Genomic DNA, 21,695 nt, shown 5'->3' with positions numbered 1-21,695 from the left:
TGAATATATCAAGAAAGAGTTATATAAAGTTCTTGGAGCTCAAGGGATCAAGAGATCTGGTGAGAAAGCTGGAATAGGGGGAACAAATTTGAAAGGTCAGTCCTGATTTGGCTTGAAGCACAAAATGTTATTTTAATATTTGCATTGCTTCCCTGGGATGAAAATGGGGGAGGAAATAAATTTAGGCAAAAATATAGAACACTAGGTTTCCTTGTAAAAGAGGAGGAAGTCAAAGAGATTCAGGGAGAGAATTCAGAAGTTTGGGTTCAACAGTAGAAGTCACGGCCAGCAATGGTGCAGGCATTAAATTTGGGGATCCGCTGGAAGACAGAATTGGAGATCACAAAGAGTAACTGTGAGGGTAGTATTTGGAAATTAAAATGGAAATATTTGAGGCATTGCTTAACTGGATGGTCAGTGCAGAGGGCAAAAGGGACATGTTGTATGGACAACAATAGGACGAGCTCAGGTTTACAGTGGGGGGTGAGGGGAGGTGATACACAACGCAGGCTAGCTGGGAATGAATAGTTGGGACATTTAATAAATGCATTGGTGAATGTCCCAGCAGCAGAGGAACTGGGGGAGGGGCAAAGTCTTGTTTTCTCAGGGGGTGGAAATAAGGAAATTGTTTAAGATCAAATGAGATACCAAAAAGAGTGGGACAATTTCAGTAACAGCCGAAAGTGGAATCAAAGAATGGGTCTATGGCAGGAATAGCCTGCCTTTTAGTTTAAAAAAAATTGAATTTTTTTTTCATATATGCCAAGATTCAGTGGAGAATCTCATTTTGCATGCCATCCAGGCAAGTCAACCATTACATCATGCGGCAGGTTGTGCAGGAATAAAAAGTTTAACAATAAAACAAAAACTTGCACAGTTAAACATCACCTTGTACTGATTCAAGATTCCTTTATTGTCACGTATTAGTACGAACATGTGCTATCATCCTTTGTAGCCACACAGACTCCTGTTCGAACCATCGGAAACCCAAACTCCAGATACACACCTCTAACTCGATCTGGAAGCCTTTAGCTCCAGGGGCTCTTCTTGCCCTCAGCACCCTCTTGAATCCTGGCTCCAACCAATACTTGGTTCCCATGAGCCAGTCTCCAACAGCCTGCAGTCCACGTAGATCCCCCCCAACTGTAGATCACCCATAGTCTGAGTGAGTTCTTCAGCCGCTGAGCCCCTCGCTGTTCTGTTGCTGTGGTCACCATCCTCTAGGGTTGTCCTGTCTGATTCTCCTTCTCAACAGGAGGTGGGGGGGGGGGAGTGTTCTTCTCGTCACTGGTGCCCTGTGCTGGTCCGCTACTCCCCTGGAGTCTGCAACCTCTCATGCCGCTACACAGCACAGACGACACCACCGTGAACTCCAACCAATGGGAAGTCCATTCAAGAGTTCTGGTAACGGAAGGAAAGGAAACAATTCAAGTGGGGTTGGCTGGATCATTGCTTCTGGTGGGCCAATGACTACCAAACCTGAAAGTAATTTTGTGGAGCATTTTTGGTCCTTCTGATAGTGGTAGGGTAGAATTAGAGGAGACTGGAGCAATTGTAATGAATGTAAGAGGGAATCAACTAAGGGCAACTCGCAAAACATCGCCATGCTCTTATGCCTTTTTATAATTAAAAGGAAATGTTTTCCTCAAATTCATAAGTTAATAGTTTTAAAGATCTGTTTCCTTATGGGAATCTTTTGCTTTTGTTTTAAATAACAGGCAACAGGACTCTCTGCTGAACACATGCGTATTGTTCTGGAACGCTGTTGCAATGATCTGCATCTGCTTCACGTGCCCAGCAAAACATTGAAGGCTGAAGGATTTTTCAGGAGTAACAAGGTCGGTTTAAAGATTCATCTTGCAGGATAAAGATGTTTTTAAAGGCAGCAGAGGGAACTGGAACATTGCAGCTGTGCAATTTAAGCAACTCCAGTTTAATAACAGTGGAACAGGTAGTATTCAAACCTTTTGGTATTAAGCCAGCTTTAGAAGAACTGTATAGAAAGCGTGATTAAATGAAGATTGATTTTTAATTTTTGTCTTCCTTGTGACAAGGTCAGCACTGACTCAGAGTAGTCCCCACTTTTTCTGTAACCTATTCTCCCTCGCATGCTCATTAATTGCTCTGATGCTCTTGATACCTTCTTACTCCAGTGTCAATTTATAATAATCTACCAATCCGTGACTCTGGGATGGGGGATATAACAAGAGTGCCCAGAGAAGCCTATGTGGAATAAGCAAGTTCCTGACTAACAGCACCAGGGATTTCGATTGGACCTGGGTCACTGGAGCTATTGGGCAGCAGACCTACCCGCTGTGGTATTGCACTGCTGTCATCCAGTAGGCCATTCAGCCCATCGTCTTCCCCGCCATTTAATCATAAACAGGTCCATTTTCCCACTCAGCCCCATTGCCCGGCCTTCTCCTCATAACTTTTGATGCCCTGGTTTATCAAGAATTCATCAATCTCTGCCTTAAATATACCCAATGACCTGGCCTCCACAACCACCCGTGGCAACAAATTCACCACACTCTGGCTGAAGAAATTCTTTCACATCTGTTCTAAGTGGGTGCCCTTCAATCCTGAAGCTGTGCCCTCTTGTCCAAGACTCTCCTACCTGGAGAAATTACCTTGAGTACAAGCCAAGAACTGTTGAGCACCCCTCATGTGTTGAGCCTTTCATTCTCGGAATTGAGATTAGATGGACATTGGACATAGAGGGGACATTGTATATGTTCATGTACGTGCACATGTGAATGTAAGAATGTGTTCCTAATGCACAGTTATATACATGAGGTAATGTAACATGATACAACAGTTTCAATTAATCATTTCCTTTGGAAAAACAATTGATCAAGCATTTATCCTTCAAATAAGCTGTAATTGAAGAGAATGCTCATCTTATGATAAGTTTGCATATTTTTTTTGAGAATCAAGAAATCATTAATCCAAATGTTCATTAATTCATGCAGAACTTGAAACAGTGATCAGACTCTTATAAAACATGCAAAGACAGACTTGCAATCCCACAGAGCTTTGATTACAAAAGGCTTTGCAGTCAATAAAGTTATTTTGAAGTGGAGATTATGTGGCAGCTAGTCTGTGAGCAGCAAACTCCCACAAACAACAATGAGAAAATGATCAGACCTGCTTTAGTGTTCTTGTACAAGCGACAAATATTGGCCTGGGTCACTGGGGGAGAGCTGGTCTTTCATCAAAAACATTGTCCATGGGAAATTTTTACCTCTGTCTGTGAGAATACTCCCAAACCTACTTAAACTTTGCAATTCTCTTGCCACTTAAGATGCAGCAGACCTGCAGTGTTGAATATACTGCAGTGAATAAACAATATGAAGGATAAATCCACCGAAAATATAGTGATTGGTCTATTTTGGACCTCATTGGACAGAAACGGTGGCATGTTTAGCATAGTGGTCAGCGTGACGCTATTGCAACGACCCTGATTTGAATCCTTTACGGTCTAAGGAGTTGTCTGTTCTCCCTGTGTCCACGTGGGTTTTCCTTGGGTGCTGTGGTTACCTCCCACCCTCCATAATATACAGGGTTTTAGGCTAATTTGGTCGTAATTGGGCAGCACGGGTTTAAATGCTGGAATCAGCTTATTGTGCTGTAAATAAATTTTTTAAAATTTAAATACCGCTCACCCAAACCTGTGACCTCTTATTACCAGCAGGAAACACCACTACTTTTAAATTCCTTTCCAAGTTGCACACCGCTCTAACCTGGAAAGGTATCACAATTCATTTATTGTTGCTGCATGAGCATCTTGGAATTTGTTCCCCAACTGCAGTGCAGGCGAGCTTTAACGTGGCGAAAGTGGGCTCAATTTTTAGAATTTAAAAAAGAATTTGGACAGGTGCATAGTTGGAAGTGGTATGGAGGGCTATGGACTGGGTGTAGGTCAGTGCGACTAAGCAAAAAAAATGGTTTGGCATGGACTAGAAGGGCTGAAGGGGTCTGTTTCTGTGCTGTAGTTTTCTCGGATGATTCAAGAAAGCATGTGGCTGCCATGTTTTCAGGGGACACTTGGATAATAAATGCTGCTCTTGCCAATGATGCCACATCTCATAAAAAAGAATTCCAAGGGCACTGCAAATTACTGAATATGTTGAAAATCTGGAATACCAGAAATGGCTGGGATTGCTCAGCATGGTCTGTGGAGAGAAATCTAGCTGAGGACTTGTAATTGTTAGGGGTGAAACACAAGTGTGTAGACGCTGTGATTGTAGTATAAACACAGATGCTAGAGAAACTCAGAAGGTCTCGCAGCGCCCATAGGAGGTAAAGATATATAACTATTTCGGGCCTGAAGGTTGAAGAGCTCAGGCCTGAAACATCTGTTAGATATCCGTACCTCCTATGGATGCTGCGAGACCTGAATTCCTCCAGCAATTCTGTGTTCTTACCTGTAAAAGTTGGCTGTGTTTCTGTCCACAGATGCTGCCTAACCTGCCACCAATGATCCGTTGGGGAGTCCACAAAGCACCCTAACCTCAGTAGTGAAAATGCTGACTGCACAACTTTGAAGCAATTTGCCTTCAATCAGACAGGTTTAAGAACAATGCTAGATTAATAGGAAGGTGAAGCTTGCCATTCGTTTTGTGGGAATGCAGAACGATTCCAGTCCCTGCTAACCTGGGTTTTAATGTGTTCCAGGTATTTGTTGAAAGTGTGGATGCACAGGATAACCAGGCGCCGTTTGCTGAATCTCAGCTCTGGCATCTGCTGGACCAGCATGCCAACACCATTCAGCTGTACGTTTCCTTGCCAGAGCAATCGCCAGGCTTGCAGGGTCTCAGGTGCCTGCATCAGAAAGCTGCAGGAGATCCAGCCAGCCAAGAAGATAGCTGCGAGTCCACAAGAGGCTCTTCAGCCTACCGGAAGCCTGTGGAGGCAATTCTGGAGGAGAGCACAGAGAGACTGAAAAACCTGTCGCTGTTGCAGCATCAGCAGCTGTCGTCCTGCACTTTAGGAGGGAATGGAGAGGGGCTGAAAAGTGCAGAAGGCAGTGACCTTGAAACCATCGAGTCCCCATCACAAGAGACCGAGCTGTCGGCCTCTGTGGACAACAGGGAGCTTGAAAACCGGATTCCCCCCTCTGATGCTGAGGTGCCTCTGCAGTCGGAGGAGCGGTCAGACTCTGACGTAAACAATGACCGGAGTACAAGCTCTGTGGACAGTGATATCCTCAGCTCCAGCCACAGCAGTGACACTTTGTGCAATGCAGACACAGCCCCTATCTCCCTGACCAATGGTCTGGACTCCCACAGCATCACATACAGCCGCCGCTCAAAGGCCGGTGAAGGGAAGAAAGAGATGTGGGATACAGCAGAAGAGGATTCGGGGACGGATAGCGAGTACGACGAGAATGGGAAGGGGAGAGGACTAGCACGGTACATTTACTTCAAAGCGGAGCCATGCTCATCTGAAGATGGATCAGGTGATGGACAGAAAAGTATGTTGTATTCTGTGTTAACTGCTTGTGAAAGGAACTCCTTGTCTGGTATGATTGTGTGTGTCATCTCTATCAACCTCCTAAATACCGCAGGTACAAACTGCAAAGTTTTCATACGGTGCCCTCCATAATGCTTGGGAGAAAGACATCTTTTTCCTTATTTGTAATCAAACAATTCACATGATTAAAGTGCAAATTCCAGATTTTATGTTGATATTACAGCTCTTTTTGTACATAGTCCCGTCATTTCAGGGCATCATAATATTTGGGACATGGCAGTGGTATGTATATTAAAATTCTATTTATGCCATTATATAGGATGATCTTGAAAGTTAAAATTATTGCCTTAAAATCAGGTCGTCCTATACAAAGGGTTTAAAATCCATACCCTGATGACAAAGTCTCAACACCACTGCCATCTTCCCGTCGGCTAAGATGCAATCTCGCACATGCCCCATTAGTTATTTGCAAAGTCTCAGTGCTCCTCCACGGGGTCCATCTGCCCGGTCTGACAATTGTTGGCTCTGTACTGGCTTTAAATGGCTTGTTAAAGGGGCTGATGGTGGTTTATTTTAAAATATCCAAATAAAATTTAAACCTTTAAATGATTTACTTTTAATAGCATCCACTGGACAGCGGTAAAAGACCAGATTTGAGGTTGTCTTATACAAAGGGTATCACTCAAAACCAACATTTTATGTGGAAATTCTGGGGTTGTTTTATACAACGGCATATACAGTAGTACTTTGTTGCCTATCCCTTGCAACGACTGCTTGAAATTTGTAATTCATAGACACCACCAGGTCCTGAGTATCTACTCTGGTGATGCACTGCCAGGCCTCCATTCCAGCCATTTTCAGCTCCTCCCTTGTTTTAGGGGCTGGTCCCCTTCACTTTTCTCTAGCATATGGAAGGCATGCTCAATTGGATTTAGATGTGACTGACTTGTCCAAATAATCTTAAATAAAATCTGGAATGTGTACTTGAATCTCATGTGAATTATTTGTTTACAAATTTAAAACTGTAGATCACAGGCAAATAAAGGAAATAAATGTGTCTTTGTCTCAAACATTATGGAGTTCTTCACCTCAGGCGCTGTGCTCTATTGCTTAACTCTGGCAAAACACTTGTATTTGCATTGATATAGTGACTACTTCCCTTTTTTTTGCCTTTTGGGTGTTGCAGAGCTGGCATTTAATTCCTGTCCCTGAATGGCCTTGCAAATTGGTAGTGAGCTTTCCTGTCCCACTGGAGTCTGTTGTGGTGAAGGAACTGACCTGAAGATTAGAAGATAGAACCTTATAGCCCAGTACAGGCCCTTCAGCCCACGATGTAAACTTTTTTTGAATATTTTTTTCAGATTTTCACACTCATATAAATTCAAATGTACAATGCAATCTCTTCCAACACCAGTATAACATGCAGAGTTCATTTTTATCCCCACTCCACCCCACCCCTCTTGCCTGATACAACTAAAAATAAAATCATATAAATTATACAGATACAAAAAAAAACACAAATACTGTTGGGGTCAATGGCCCCTATAGAAACCGAGGGAAAGGCCTCGGAGAGAGGGGAAAAAAAACAATAACCAAAGGAAAGGAATAAAAAGAAAAAATGACTAACACAGCACGTTGTCTGCTCCACATCCCATTTCCTTGATCCTAATCGTTTCTCTTCTGGGACAGATTGTTTCAGTACCCTTGTTCCGAAGGGGGAATAGTCGTATCTGCAAACCAGTATACTTCAGATAAGGGTGCCATACTCTAACGAATGTGTCATATTTCCTCCTTAAATTGTACATGGTTTTCTCCAGGGGAATGCAATTCCGCATATCTATATTCCCATCGTGTAATGTTTAGTTGGGAGTCAGACTTCCACGTGACTGCTATGTTTCCTGGCAACCTTCACAAACTGAATTTGTTACTTGGAGAGTTTAAAACCCACGCCCATGATGTTTCTCAGAAGGTACAATTTCAGATCCTGTGGAAAATCTGCTTTTGTAATTTTTTTTTCAGAATGTCCCCCAGGAGAATCTCACCTTTGTACACAGCTAGGTTGAATGGATAAAGGTTCCAATCGCCACACCACACCTAAAGCACAAATCTGAGATTTCTGTTTGGATTTATGTAATTTTTGTGGTGTGAGGTACAGTTGATGCAGGAAATTGTATTGCATCAGCCTGCACCTGGCATTAATAACTGCTGTCATGCTGTCCAGACACTGATCTGACCAGCACGACTCATGGATTGTTGTGCTCAAGTCCAACTCCTACCTTAACCTCAACCTATGTAAGCCCGTCTTCAGGCTCTCACTTTGAAATATGAAATACATCATAGAAATAAACGTGCACATTTCCCCTTCAAATTAGAATCTCCATGTCACTGCATAAGGGCAGGGTACTCACAATATCAACTCGGTCCACAACAATCTAACCCTTCATTTTACTTGCATCCATGTGCCTGTATGAGTCTTTGAAATGTCTATTGTACCAGCCTCCACCACGTCCCCAAGCAATGTAATCCAGCTGCCACCTCTCTGTATTTAAAAAAAAAAAATTGCCTCTTTACCTCTTAACTCCTCAACTTCGCACTAGTCACCTTAAACAGATGTCCTCTACTGTTTGCTATTGAGAAGAGAGTTTCAGGACTTGCATGCTTGCAAGTAAGAGTGGTGTGTGTCCCAGAGGGGGTCGGTCTCTAAAATAAGCAAATGACATAAGAACATGAGAATTAGGTGGAGAAATAGTCCCTTTGGCCATTCAATGAGATCATAGGTAATCTGATGATGGGCTCATCTCCGCCTACCTCCCTTTTTTCCATATCCCTTAATTCCCTACTGGTAAAATTCTATCCAACCTTGTCTTAAGTATATTTACTGAGGTCACCTCCGCTGCCTCAACGGGCAGCAAATTCTATAGATTCACCACCCTCTGGGAAAAGCAGTTCCTCCTCATTTCTGTCCTCAATTTACTACCCTGGGTCTTGAGGCTATGTCACTTTGTTCTGGACTCCCCTACCAATGGAAACAACTTACCTACCTCTAGTTTATCTATGCCTTTCATAATTTTATGTTTCCATAGGATCCCCTATCATTCTTCTTAATTCCAATGAATTCAGTCCCAGATGACTCAGCCTCTTTTCATGGGCCAACCCCTTCATATCTGTAATCAACCTGGTAAACCACCTCCAAAGCCAGTGAATCCTTCAAGAAGGGAGACCAGAACTGCACGCAGTGTACTCCAGATGCGGCCTCACCAGTACCTTGTGCAGTTGCAGCATAACTTTCCTGCTCTTAAATTCAACCCCTCTAGCGATGAAGGGCAACATTCCATTTGCCTTCTTTATAGTCTACTCCTACAAACCAACCTTTTGCGATTCATGCACAAGCACTCCCAAGACCTTCTGCACGGCAGTGTGCTGCAATCACTTGCCATTTAAATAATATTAATAGAATAAAATGTTGTAAATTGGATCATCAAGTTTGCAGATGACACTAAGATTGGAGGTGTTGTGGACAGTGAAGGTTTTCAAAGCTTCTGGACCAGCTGGAAAAATCAGCTGAAAAATGACAGATGAAATTTAATGCAGACAAGTACGAGTTATTACATTTTCCAAGGACAAACCAAGGAAGGATGTACACGGTAAATGGTAGGGCACTGAGGAGTGTGGAATAAAGATTCATAATTCCCTGAAAGTGGTGTCGCAGGTGGATAAGGTAGTAAAAAGAGCTTTTGGCATATTGGCCATCATAAATTAAAGCAGAGAGTATAGGAGTTGGAATGTTATGGTAAAGTTGTAGAAAACATTGGTGAGGCCATATATGGAGCATTGTGTGCAGTTTAGATCACCTAACTACAGGAAAGGTGTCAATAAGGTGGAAAGAGTGCAGAGAAGATTTACTAGGATGTTGCCTAGGCTTCAGGCACTGAGTTACAGGGAAAGGTTAAACAGGTTAGGACTTTATTCCCTGAAGTGTAAAAGAATGAGGGGAGATTTGATAGAGGTTTTTAAAATTGAGGGGGATAGACAGAGTATATGTCAATAGGCTTTTTCCAGTGAGGGTAGGTGCAATACAAACCAGAGAACTTGGGTTAAGGGTGAAAGGGGAAAAGTTTAGATGGAATGTGAGGGGTGTGGAACGAGCTGCCACCTGAAGTGGTGAATGCGGACTCGATTTTAACATTTAAGAGGAATTTGGACAGCTGTATGGATGCGGGAGGTATGGAGGGCTATGGTCTGCATGCAGGTCAGTAGGACTAAGCAAAAAAAATGGTTCAGCACAGACTAGAAGGGCTGAAGAGGCCTACTTCTGTGCTGTAGTGTTCTATGGTTCCAAAATTTTGCAAAAAATCTTCCTTCCAAAGTGGATGACCTCACATTTGCCAACATTGTACTCCATCTGTCAGATCCTTGCCCACTCATTTAACCATCAATATCTCTCTGCAGACTCTCCATATCCTCTGCACAATTTGCTTTTCCATTCAATTTAATGTCATCAGCAACTTGGACACACTACACTTTGTCCCCTCTTCCTGATTGTTTATTTGTACTGTGCACAGTTGTGGGCCCAGCACTGACCTCTGTGGCCTCCTGCACACCACCGATTACCAACCAGAAAAATCCCAGGCTCTTAACAGGAGTGTTAGCAAACAGCATGTCACTCTGCACCACAGAGGAAATTAGGGCAATGGAGCATGAGCAAAGTTGAAATATTTAAGGGAGCATTTCTTGAAGGAGGAAAAAGACATGGGAATCTGAGAAAGCCAGAGGCACAAGTGCTATCATTGAAATTAAATAAATGTTGTTATTATAGGAAAGTGGTCAACTAATCTCAACTATGAGCTGGCATGGGGCAAATCGTCTGCTCAATCATGGCTTGGAACAGTTCAGCAGAGGGAAGGGTCCTTGGACCCACCGTGCCCTCACCAACCATGATGCCAACTAATCCCATCTGCCTACACATGGTCTATATCTCTTGTTCAATGTTACTATCAAGATTCCTCTGTTGTCATGTAATATGCATGAAGTTGCCTTTTGCCTGCTGTAAGACTGACGATTGGTGTTAGTGTTGCCAAACACCCCTTACAGTAAGAGAAAGAGAAGCAAAAATGCCTTCAGAGACACTGAGTGTCTGTGAATTTGCCTCCAGCGCTCCAGCAGCCCCTGCAGCTGCACAGACTCCTGTTCGATCCATTGGCAACCTGAGCTCCAGATCAAATGTCTGACATGATAAGGAAGCCTTCAGCCCTTCTTGCCTCAACAGCCTCTCAAATCCTTTCTCTGATACCTGATTCCCATGTGCCAGTACCCATAAACCTGCAGCCCGCTTGGGCCCCCTGACTGTGTCACCTGCAGCTTGTGTGGGTCCCTCAGCCGCTGAACCCCTTGCTGGTATGCCACCGTGGTCACAGTCCTTTGAGATTGCCTCCTCTACTTCTCCTTTAACAAGGGAGGGTGTTCTCCTCGTTTCTGGTGCCCTGCACCGAGCTGCTGCTGCTCCCGGAATCTGGGGAATCTTGGGCACAGACCTCACGATTGTAGGATTTTAAAATACAACACTGTAAGCTGCTTTAACAGGCCTATACAGAGCCGTCAGCATCAGGACTGGGCAGCGCTGCTGTTTTCCACTTTGTAGCCAACTGTGCCATGTGTGCTCAACATTTTCAACTCTGTTACATTTCTTGGTGGCGATATTAGATAGATTTTTTGTATTGTAGAGGAATTGAGGGTGATGAATAAAAGCACTCAAGTGACACAGATCAATTGTGATCTTATTAAATGGTCAAACAGGCTTGATGGGCCAGATGGCTGACTGGTGGAGGTTCTTGCGTTTGTACTTCGCTGGTCTTTCCCAAAGGAGGGACGTCATTTCCATGTGTAACTGTCAATTTACTCTATAATTTAAAAAATCTTTAAAATAAAGTTCAATGTGAGGTCATTGCAATCTTCAATATTCATCTGTTTCCTGTGGCTTGCATCTGCATCTTCCTCTCCTGTCTTGTCACTTCATGCCATCCCCTCCTCCTGACCTTGGTAAGGAAGCAACATCATTTACTTCCACCATGAGGTAGTTGAACAAGGAAATTGCAAATCCCATAATGCGGCAGCTCAGATTGTTTAAAGTCTGTTATTTCTTATCTGCCAATGTTCATCACAGCAGAGATGTGAAAAAATTGAATGACAAAGGAAATTTTCTGCAGACTTCTGATGTTGGCAAGGATTCTTAAACCCAGCTTCTGGTCTCTGGGGAAAATCCTCCCATCACAAAATACCCACAAATTGACCTTGTAAGTACTTAACAACGGATAATAGTGTATCCAGATTACACATCTTGGCAACAGAATAATAAAATTGCATGTTTGTAATCCTGCCTTCATAAAACTTGCCATGAGTAATGCTGCAGGAATTGTGTATTTATTTTAAAATAACAGATTTTCTGAGTAAATGGATTAAGAAGGAGGTGGCCTTCAATTTTGCCATTACTCTACTGTTTAAACAAGTTTAATTCCACCTATGGAGATGTGAGAACATCTTTGTGATATTGCCTTTGCCCCTCACCTCACCACCCCCCCCCCCCCCCCCCACTACCACCAAGCAACAAATGACCCTCACACAGCTTTACTGTAGCTGGTGGTGAGAAGAATTTTGAAGTTGGAAGTGGTCCTACAGGTTTAAGTGTGGGAAGGAAGCCAAGGCGACAGATAAAGGGTCTGCCTTAATTCAAGCTCGAGACAAAGATATGATTTTTGGGACCATAGTTTTCAACCAAGCGCATGCAGTTTTGCACAGGCAGGGTGGCAGAAGTGTTTTTGATACCAATGTAGTACCTGGGAGTGATTCTGATTTGAAATGATGCAGATGTAACCATGCAACACAGCCAGTGCAATTATGGGTGGTTGAGGTTTTGCAAATACAAAATTAGAGGCAGCATAATTTATAGTAAGTGCAGTTGATGCTAATCTGAGCTGGAAATGTATCTTGAGCTGCTTTCAAAGCCGTTTTTGTTCTTCAAAGGAAATATGGAAATGGTTCAAGATATTTTTAGTGCATGAGTAAACTGTGTGGACCACAGACATTTCGACTGCGAAGGACAAATAGTCCACCTTTTTAGGATTTGCTGTTTTTAGGACAGCTTTAAGGTTCAGTCTGAGTCTAGTCGCTCCCTCAAACCACTTCAACATCATGAGCAGATTTTCAGTTTAATGGATTAATTAGATTGAGAATCAAACTTTCAAAGTGATTTAATCCTTTCCTTCTTTACTGCATCAGTTATTTTTCTACGAGACTCTGCTTTAAGAAAAATACCTGCAGTTAGCAATTCTTAACTTTGGTAATCTTCTTAATGGCCACCTTTATTCTTTCGACCAATATTTTCCACTCGCCATTCCCACACTAACACATCTATCCTTGGCCTCATGTACTGCCAAACTCAGGCTATCCACAAATTGGATAAACAACTCTGAATATTCCATCTGAGAATATTCCAACCAGATGGCATTAATATTAACCTCCAGTCTCCATTAAAACCTTCTATGAATCTTTCTCTATCCTTTCTGCCAGCTTCCCACCCCTTTTCTTCCCTCTCCATTCAGAGATCTATCCCCTACCCCCATTTTCCCCCATAATTTCTCAACTTTTTCCTCCTCCCTTCTCACTCGTGACCTCTTACCTGTTTGCCTGTTTTCCCCATCCCTTACTTGCCCCCCACCTTTTTATTCAGGTGCATGTCTGTTTTTTTTAATTGCTCATACCTTGACGAAGGACTCAGGCCTGAAACGTTGATTCCCCGTTACTTCCTATAGGTGCTCCGTGACCTCCAGCACTTGTGTGTATTGCAATCACAGCTTCTGCAGACTTTCCTATTTAACTTCATATAAGTAGATAAGCCTTCAGCTGCCTCACCACCAACTCTGGAATTCTCTCACTTTAAGACAGTTTGTGGGGGAAAAAAAACCTACCTCTTACACCAGACTTTTTTGCTGACCATTCGTTATGTGTCAGTTTATATTTAATAACCATCTCTGACTCATTTGGAAGAGCAGGTCACTTAGGTTCTGACAAATGTCTTTGCCCTGTAACACTAGTTTCATTTCTCTTCTCCCAGATGCAACCTGACCAGCTGAGTTTTTTCAACATATTCTTTTATTTCAGAACATTTCGATCCTTGAGGACCATTGAACAATTTCCACCAATTATCATTAATTTTAGACATTACTCCACATAACTGCTGTTACCCCACATTCCCTTAATAAAATTAACAAAACCTGTTAATTTCAGATTCAAAATGAACAATTACCCCCTTTCCAGCAGTGTGTAACAGATTCCTTCCAGACTGTGTTGAAGTGTTTCCTAATTTCACTTGTGGCCTGTCTCCAAGTGTCAGACTACATCTCTGGACCCCGACTCGACCACTTTATTTTTGATTAATATAATTTCCCTTTAATGCCTTGAATACTTTGTTCACATCATCCTTTAATCTTCTGATGCTATTTTGTGCAATCCCTCTTTGTGATTTTAATTGGTGGATGCATCTTTCTTCCTGAATCATTTTATTCCGAAGATGGGTTGTATAGAACTGAAAACAAAGGTTCAGGTATGGTCTTATCTTGGACTGGAGCATGTTTTAACCCTTTGTTATCTGATTCTGTCCTTCATTCTAGTATTTTTAACAATTTTCTGAACATATCGATGACACATTAATGGTCCACGTATATATTCTCCTGAAGTATCCTGCATCTCAAATCTTGTTAGTTGCTTAAAATTTCAGAATTGGGACATAGAACACCACTGTACAGGCCCTTCAGCCCTCTATTCTGTGCCGAACCATATATTCTTACAAAAAAAAGTAATCCTTTCCTACCACGTAACTCTCTATTTTTCTTTCATTCATGTGCGAGTTCAAGAGTCTCTTAAATACCCCTTGTACTTACTCCAACAGCACCCCTGACACCCACAACTCTTTTTTTAAAAAAAAACTTGCCTCCGATGTCTCCCCTAAACTTTCCTCCCTTCACTTTTTACAGATGTGCTCTGATGCATGCTACTTCTGCCCTGGGGAAAAAAGGTGCTGGCTGTCTACCTTATCCATGCCTCTCATAATCTTTTAGACCTCCATTAAGTCATTATTATTCCAGATCATGTTATATATCTTTTTGTCTATGATAGATCATCGAAAATTTATCTGCCTCTTGGACTGATGGGATTTCTCTCTCAGCTGGCAAAGACCTGATGAGCTAAATGGTCTCCTGCATTGTTTCAGTTCTATATATCCATCTGTCATTCAATGAAAATTAGAAAGAGATGGGAGCAGGTTATGGTTCCTTCTACACTACTGCTTCGGATTCATCAGCACTCATGGGTAAAATAACTGATCATGTCATCATTACTTAGTTTTAGAAAGGAATGGGCTCAGATGTAGATTCCAGCTAGGTTAATTACGCTTGGGTTCCCAAACTTCAACTTGATGGTCTTTCACGTGACGTGATATAGAATGTCTTGGAGTCAGAGTTGTGCACCACACAAATAGGTTCTTCAGCCCTTCTTTTCCATGCAAACGGAGTCCACATGAGTTGGTCCCATTTGCCTATGTTCAGCCCTTATCTTGATAGCTTTCCTATCCATGTACCTCTCCCAATGTCTTTCAAATCCCCACCTCTACCACTCCTCTGGCAGCTCACAAACTGTATGGAGAAAGGTGGCCCTCAAGTCCCCCTTAAAATTTATGCCCACTAGTTTTAGACCTGGGAAAGGTACTATGTCCATTCGCCTTACCAATCTTAACGTGATTTTATATACTTGAGCATTCTACACTCCACAGAAGAAAAGTTCCTGTCTGTGTAGTCTCTCCAAGCACTCCAGCCCTGGTAGTGTACTATTGAACAAATTCTGCACCTTTTCCAGCTTAATATCCTTCCTCGAGCTAGATTTGTGCATGATTTTCTCGTGCAAACTTACCAATGCCTTGTGCAATTCTAATACAAACATCCCAACTCCTGCAATCTGTTTCCTGCTCAATAAAAACAAGCATTGCCATATGCTACCTCCACCACTCTATCAGCCTGCAGCACCACTTTTAATGAGCATTGTACCTATACCTCTGTGTCTACAATGCTCTCCAGGACCCTGCCATTTACAGTAAATGTGTACCCTGGTTTAACCTGCCAGGGTGCCACACTTCACGCATGCCCAAGTTAAATTCCATATGCCATTCTTTGGCCCACTTGGTCTAGATCCTGTTGTAAAAGTAGATAACCATCATTGTCCAGTGTACTGCCAATTTTGGTACATACTGCATATTTATTAATAACACTAATTACATTTTCATCCAAATTGTTAGTTTAGTAGTCAACAGTGGATCCACCACTGGCCTCTAGGTTATAAGCCAAAATAGACTTCCACTGACACTTCAGTCATTTGCTTGGCCTCATCGGAGGTCCAGTGTTGTCCCCTCTCTCCAGTCTACTTTTTGCTTGTGAAGGCTTTCCTGGAGTCGTTTGACAGATTTCACCTCACCCAATCCTTGACCACTGACAGTCCCACTCAGTATCGAAGAAGTTAAAATCACCTTCTTATTACTACCATACTTTCCTTCCATCCCTGTAATTTGTGATCTTCCTACTTTTTTTGGAGGTTGATTGGACATCCCATCAAAGTGACTGCTCCCATTTTATATCCACCCATAGAAACTTGCTGATTGACTCTCTCCATTCCTCCCTCCCCCCGCCCCCAGTGTATATCCTCTCAAGTACAGCTATGGTGGTCTCTCTATTCAAATAAGCAACTCTTCCTCTTACCTCCTCTTCTATCACTCTTGTAGCTTCTGGCCCCTGGTGGATAGAGCCATCAGACGTGCCCCTCCCTCTGGTGAAAACTTATCAGTAACATCTATTAGAGCAATTCCTGTTCACTGTGGATGCCTCGTCAAAACATTTAACATGGTGAATTAGAAATAATTCGCCCTCGCGCTCTGTTAACCCTAAAATCTTTCAGCTGTTGACTAATTACAGACCACAGGTAACTGGTATAGAATTCCTGAATTTTCCTGACCTCATGACTAAAGAAAAATAACAGGGTGATGTTAGCTACAGTTCTAAAGAACAGTTATTGATTTTTAGACAATTTGATATCACTTTTAAAAGAAAGAAATTAAAACATCTGTCTTGGTTTGTTTCTCTGTCAATTTTTGGATCATTATCATTGAATAGAGCACTTTTCAGATGTACAAAAGGTTTAGGAGTCCACATAATTCATTAAAATGGCAGTGTGAATTACAGAAAATATCTCAAAAGCCTGGTGATATGCAGGCCGATATGCAGTCATTTGTCTGCTCCTCTACAAAGATGTGGTTAGACACAGTTGGAGAGCCAAGAGTACTTCCTGAGGTCCACATTATTGATTTACTGGAAAGAAAAGGGATTGACAGAGTTAAATTAGACTCTAGTCAAACTGGAATTTGGAAGGCAATGCAATTGAAGTTTGCAGGATATTAAGAACCACCGATTCAGGAACTGTTTTGCTTCCTACAATGCCGTATGACCTGCTGAGTTTCTCCAGCACTTTTGTATACTTTAGGTTTTTTTTTATACAATTTGATTTTTGTGTGATTGAGGTTTGTTTTTACATTAGCACCGAATAGAAAGGACAAAGGGCCTGCTTCTGTGCTGTAATGTTCTATGGCCCCTCATATATTTCACCTTCTGTTCCTTGTCTTTTATTTAATAGGATCTGTGATTTTTTTTTAAAGCTTTATATTGTCTATGGGTTTTTTAATCTGACACGGAATCTTGTCAGTTTGGGTAAAATCTGGTGCTGCAACACCTTGCATTAATTATTTAACTTTTGCCACTAACAGCTTCATTGTGTGAAGTCAAAACAGACGCTGGAGGAACTCATTTGGTCTCGTAGCATGCTTAGGGGGTAAAGACGTATTACCAACATTTTGGGCCTGAGCCCTTCATCAAGTTAAATGTTGCTAATGTATCTTTACCAATCACAGCATCTGTAGACTTTCATGTTTCACTTCATTGTGGGCGGTCTATAATCTCAATTTGTTGGTCACACTTTTCAAAATCTAGCTTTTTTGGGGGTCACTTTTATTATTTCCTTCAAACCCTATTGAACACATTAAAATGTGAAGTAATTCTTGTTATTCATTGATAACAATTGAGGTGTTTTACCACATCAGTGGCATGGTGCAATTTTTTGTTCTTGTATTAAAATACTATGTAGTACAGGGACAAAATCTTTTATCCAAAATTCTGAAAACAAAACATTTTTTCCATGGATGTTGTCTGCACACCAAAGCTTGCTTTTGGTGCCAAACACGACCTCATGTGATCCACGCTCAACTCCTGCTCTCATCATTTTATAAACTTGTATCAGATCTTCCCTCTACTTCTGACACTCCAGTGAAAACAGCCCAAGTTTGTGCAGTATTTGATCCAGGTGTCATGGTGGTAACTCTGATCCATTTCCAAAGTCTCCACATCCTTCCTGCAGTGGGGCAACCAGATTGTACACAATTGCATAATAACTAATCTGCTCCTCATTCCTGGACCTGCTCTTTGTAAGATTGGTTAGTTCCACTTTCCTGCTCTTTCCCCAACCCTTGCTTCCAGCACCCTTTCAAAGTTAACATTCAAGATAACTATAAAGTGAGTGCTTATTCGGCTTTTTTAGCTAAAGGACCATAAATCAGCCTCCTCCAGACACTGATCATCCCTTTCCAGATAGAGAAGGTTTCACTTTACTAAAGCTGTATCCCATCTCCCCTTAACCACCAACAATCTCAATATCTCCAGTCTTCCATTTTAAAAAAAAATGTGTTTATAACACAGCAGAAGCTGATTCAGACACTGAGCTCATACTGCCCAATTAACCACAAACCCATACATTTTTGGAGGGTGGGAGAAAACTGGAGCACCTGAGGAAAACCTCCACAGGTTGCATAGAGAGCGTAGAAACTACATACGGCGCAGATTCTAACCCTGGTCGTTGGCGCTATAAAGCATAGTTAACCACTACACTAACCATGCTAGGGCCCTGTAGTCTACCCTTGAACATGCTGTCCAAAATTATTTATTCTAGTTTCCTTGCATTTTGAATTCTGTGCCCAATTTAACAACAGCACCATTTGCATTTTTGAAATCACTCTGTAATCTGTATAAAAGAAAAATGTAAATGACAGTTCAAAAGAGTTCTAAATTACAGTACTTTGTGTGGTTAAACTTGTGTGTTATTCTCTGTCCATGGAGTTTTGAGTTAAACTTTGTTTGTAAACCAGATGACCCTCGTCGATTACTACCAAAGTGCAGTAAATAATTCTAATAACAGTAAAGTAATAAAAGCTCATTTTCATCTCCAACAAGAGTCCTTAATTTCATCTGGAGTTTATTACTCCATAACGTGGAGTCCTTGAAGTAAAATAATGTCCATTGTTTGTGAAGGCTTACCTGGATTTGGACCTTTCAGACAGGCGCCCACAAAAGTTAGCTGACCTCACCTAGAAGTCATAAATGCAAGTCTGCCACTGATAAATCCAGCAATCGAAGCCTCTATACCCAGTGAGTGGTGAAAATGTGGTGGATGTGAATAGTAGAAATGAATTTAAGCAGAATTTTTTAAAAGTAGGGATAGAGATGTATGTGTTGGCTTGGAGGAAGCTTGTGTTAAACAAGCCCCAACATGGAACAATTGGGTTGAATGGCCTGGGGCAGGGCAATTTTAGAGGAGTGAAACACAAAAGTCTCCAGAAGCTGTGATTGTAATTAAAAACACACCAAAATTCTGGAGAACTCGGCTGTCTTTTGGGTGCACAGACTCAAGGTGCCTAACAAAACACTCTCCCAATCAGCATCTAGTCTCTACAAGACTGGCCCCCAAACAGTCCTTTCAAGTGAAGCAGCATTTCACTTGTGAATCTGCAGGGATCATCTACTGCATCCGGAGCTCCCATTGTGGTCTCTACATCGGAGAGACTGGGAGATCACTTTGTTGAAAATCTTAACTTTGCAGCAATGGCATTGATCTCCCTACATCCCATACCCACGCTGATATATCTGTCTGTGGTCTCGTATACTTCCAGACTGAGACCATTTGCAGATTAGAGGAACAACACGTCGTCTTCCAACTGGACACCCTCCAACTGGGTGGCATTAGTATCGACTGCTCTGGCTTTCCATGGCTCTTATGTTTTTTACATAGACTTTGCGTGATTTTTTTCCATTCTGAAGTGTCTCCCTACCTTCCAGCAGTGGCCGTTCACACAGGAATGACCAAAACTCCTAATATCTGTATCTGACTGCAGGTTTAGACAGAATACCAGAAGTAAGGTAGGTAAAGAGGTGGGACGTACATTGCGTCGTATAACATGTCCCTCGTGCAGCGTTGTTATCAATGATGCCCCCTGTTGTTCACAGATCACCTGCAGTTCAGTTTAGACCATGGGGATCTGAAAAATCTAAGGGTCGAGGATGTAAAATGTCGGAACGGGAATGAGTCCTTTATTCCAGTTCCAATCCTTGTACACAGACTGCATTCCAGGAAATTGGAAATCATTTCCTGGAATGCTGTGAGTGTGTATTTTTTTAAAAGACATATCTGTCTCTCCATTCTGTTTTGCACAAACATGGTAAATGTTTACCTCGCCCATTATCATATCCAATTAATACCTCTTGTTAAACACTGGATTCCTCCCCCAGCCAGTATTGTCTGAATTCTGAGACTTCCTCCTTCTGGCTTATTTCTTGAAGAAGGGCTCAGGTCCAAAACGTCAGCATATAATCTTCGTCTCCTGTAGATGCTGAAGAGACTGGCTGAGTTCCTCCAGCATTTTGGAGTTTTTAGCACAATTTTACATGTATGTGTTTTCTTTCATTTAATTTTATTTTTCTTGCTTTTCACAAAATAATTCTATTCATCTTTTGTGCATTTGTTGATCTTATGTTCTTCCCTCGATTGAGCTAACAAGAGGCATGGGTGGCTGTGCAAACGAGGGATATTTTCATTGTTTTGCTATTGAATGCCCACAGTAGTATAATGCTAGAATATCTTCTCTAATTTATAAAAGTCATCCATTTACACATTTAATACCCTAGTAGAATATGAATATTACAAGAAAACTGATGGATCAACATGCTTTTAATTTCCTTACAGACCAATTGCATAGAATGAGTCCCTGTGAAAATATTTGCCTTGTTGCTGCTGGCAGGTTTTCAGAATAACTTCTCTCTCCATCACTTTTGACTCATTTCACTTTGCAGCCATTTGTCTCCAAGTCAGCACAGCGAAAGCCTCACCAAGGCCAGCAGGCGAGATGTTGATGAGCTTCCCCCTCGAGCTACTTTTAAAACTAACACCCCCGACACAATAGAATCAGATGAGAAACAAGGACAGGAGTTGGGCATTTGGGCCCTGAGAATCTGCTCATCATTCATCCAGATCGTGGTGGATTTTCTATCTCAGTTCTATTTTCTTGAAGGTTTCCTCTATCCATTGAAATCATCAAAGATATATAGGAAACCTTCAAAAAAATGACATTTGGCTGGTCCAGATCAGTTTAAATGAACTGATGACTGAGCCTCTGGGGTAGAGCATTTAAATTTAATTCCGCAGGTTCACCACTCTGAGGGAGAGAACTTCCCTGCGTCCCAGGCCAACACAGCCTACTTGTTTTCCTAATCTTGGTGTTCAAAATCCTTAGGAGGGAAACATCCTGCACCCAACCTGCCAAGTATAGAGGGATTTTGTTAGAGATCAAACAAGAAATCTGCAGATGCTGGGCTTTTGTGCAGTGCTGGAGAAACTCAGCAAGTCACACAGCATCCATAGGAAGTAAAAAATTAAGGGTAAGTTTTTTTTAGAGTTGTGGTGCCTGGAATGCATTGCCAGTTGTGGTGATGGAGGCTGAAACAATAGGAGCATTTAAATAACTCGGGCACATGGATGAAAGGAAAATGGAGGCTTATGCGATGGAAGGGTTTCATTTTTTTTTAAGGTATATAGAGGTCACCACAACATCAAGGGCTAAAAGACAGCACTGTGCTGTAATGTTCTGTGTAACCATTGTTTCAAGCTTAAACAAAAAGGTGAGGGAAGGGGAGAAGCACAAGCTAATAGATAAAAGGTTATAGGAGTAGACAAGTGGGAGGGAGGAGAACCTGTCATTTTGGAAGGACAAATCAGAAGGCTGAGTACAGGGTTAATGGTCAGTTACTTAG

At 41.9% G+C, this 21,695-nt stretch overlaps 1 protein-coding gene and 1 long non-coding RNA gene across 7 annotated transcripts in view; one reads left to right on the top strand and one right to left on the bottom strand.

The window, feature by feature from the left end:
• usp47 (ubiquitin specific peptidase 47) overlaps nucleotides 1–21,695 on the top strand; it is a 148,627-nt gene that overhangs the window by 103,734 nt on the left and 23,198 nt on the right. For 5 of the 6 annotated variants that reach the window (XM_069903596.1, XM_069903617.1, XM_069903590.1 and 2 more), the window contains 2 exons: nucleotides 1,719–1,838; nucleotides 4,678–5,476. In XM_069903596.1, coding sequence (XP_069759697.1) covers nucleotides 1,719–1,838; nucleotides 4,678–5,476 — 919 coding nt within the window. The remainder of the gene's footprint in view (nucleotides 1–1,718; nucleotides 1,839–4,677; nucleotides 5,477–21,695) is intronic. The other variant, XM_069903580.1, reaches the window with a different exon arrangement.
• Nucleotides 890–21,695, bottom strand: part of LOC138745995 (uncharacterized) — a 34,835-nt gene continuing 14,029 nt past the window's right edge. Inside the window, exon 2 of the long non-coding RNA XR_011346648.1 lies at nucleotides 890–1,401. This is a non-coding gene — a long non-coding RNA (uncharacterized lncRNA). The remainder of the gene's footprint in view (nucleotides 1,402–21,695) is intronic.

Source organism: Narcine bancroftii, chromosome 1 (assembly GCF_036971445.1).
Source record: "Narcine bancroftii isolate sNarBan1 chromosome 1, sNarBan1.hap1, whole genome shotgun sequence".
NCBI lineage: Eukaryota > Metazoa > Chordata > Chondrichthyes > Torpediniformes > Narcinidae > Narcine > Narcine bancroftii.
This window is presented reverse-complemented; position numbering and strand designations above follow the sequence as displayed.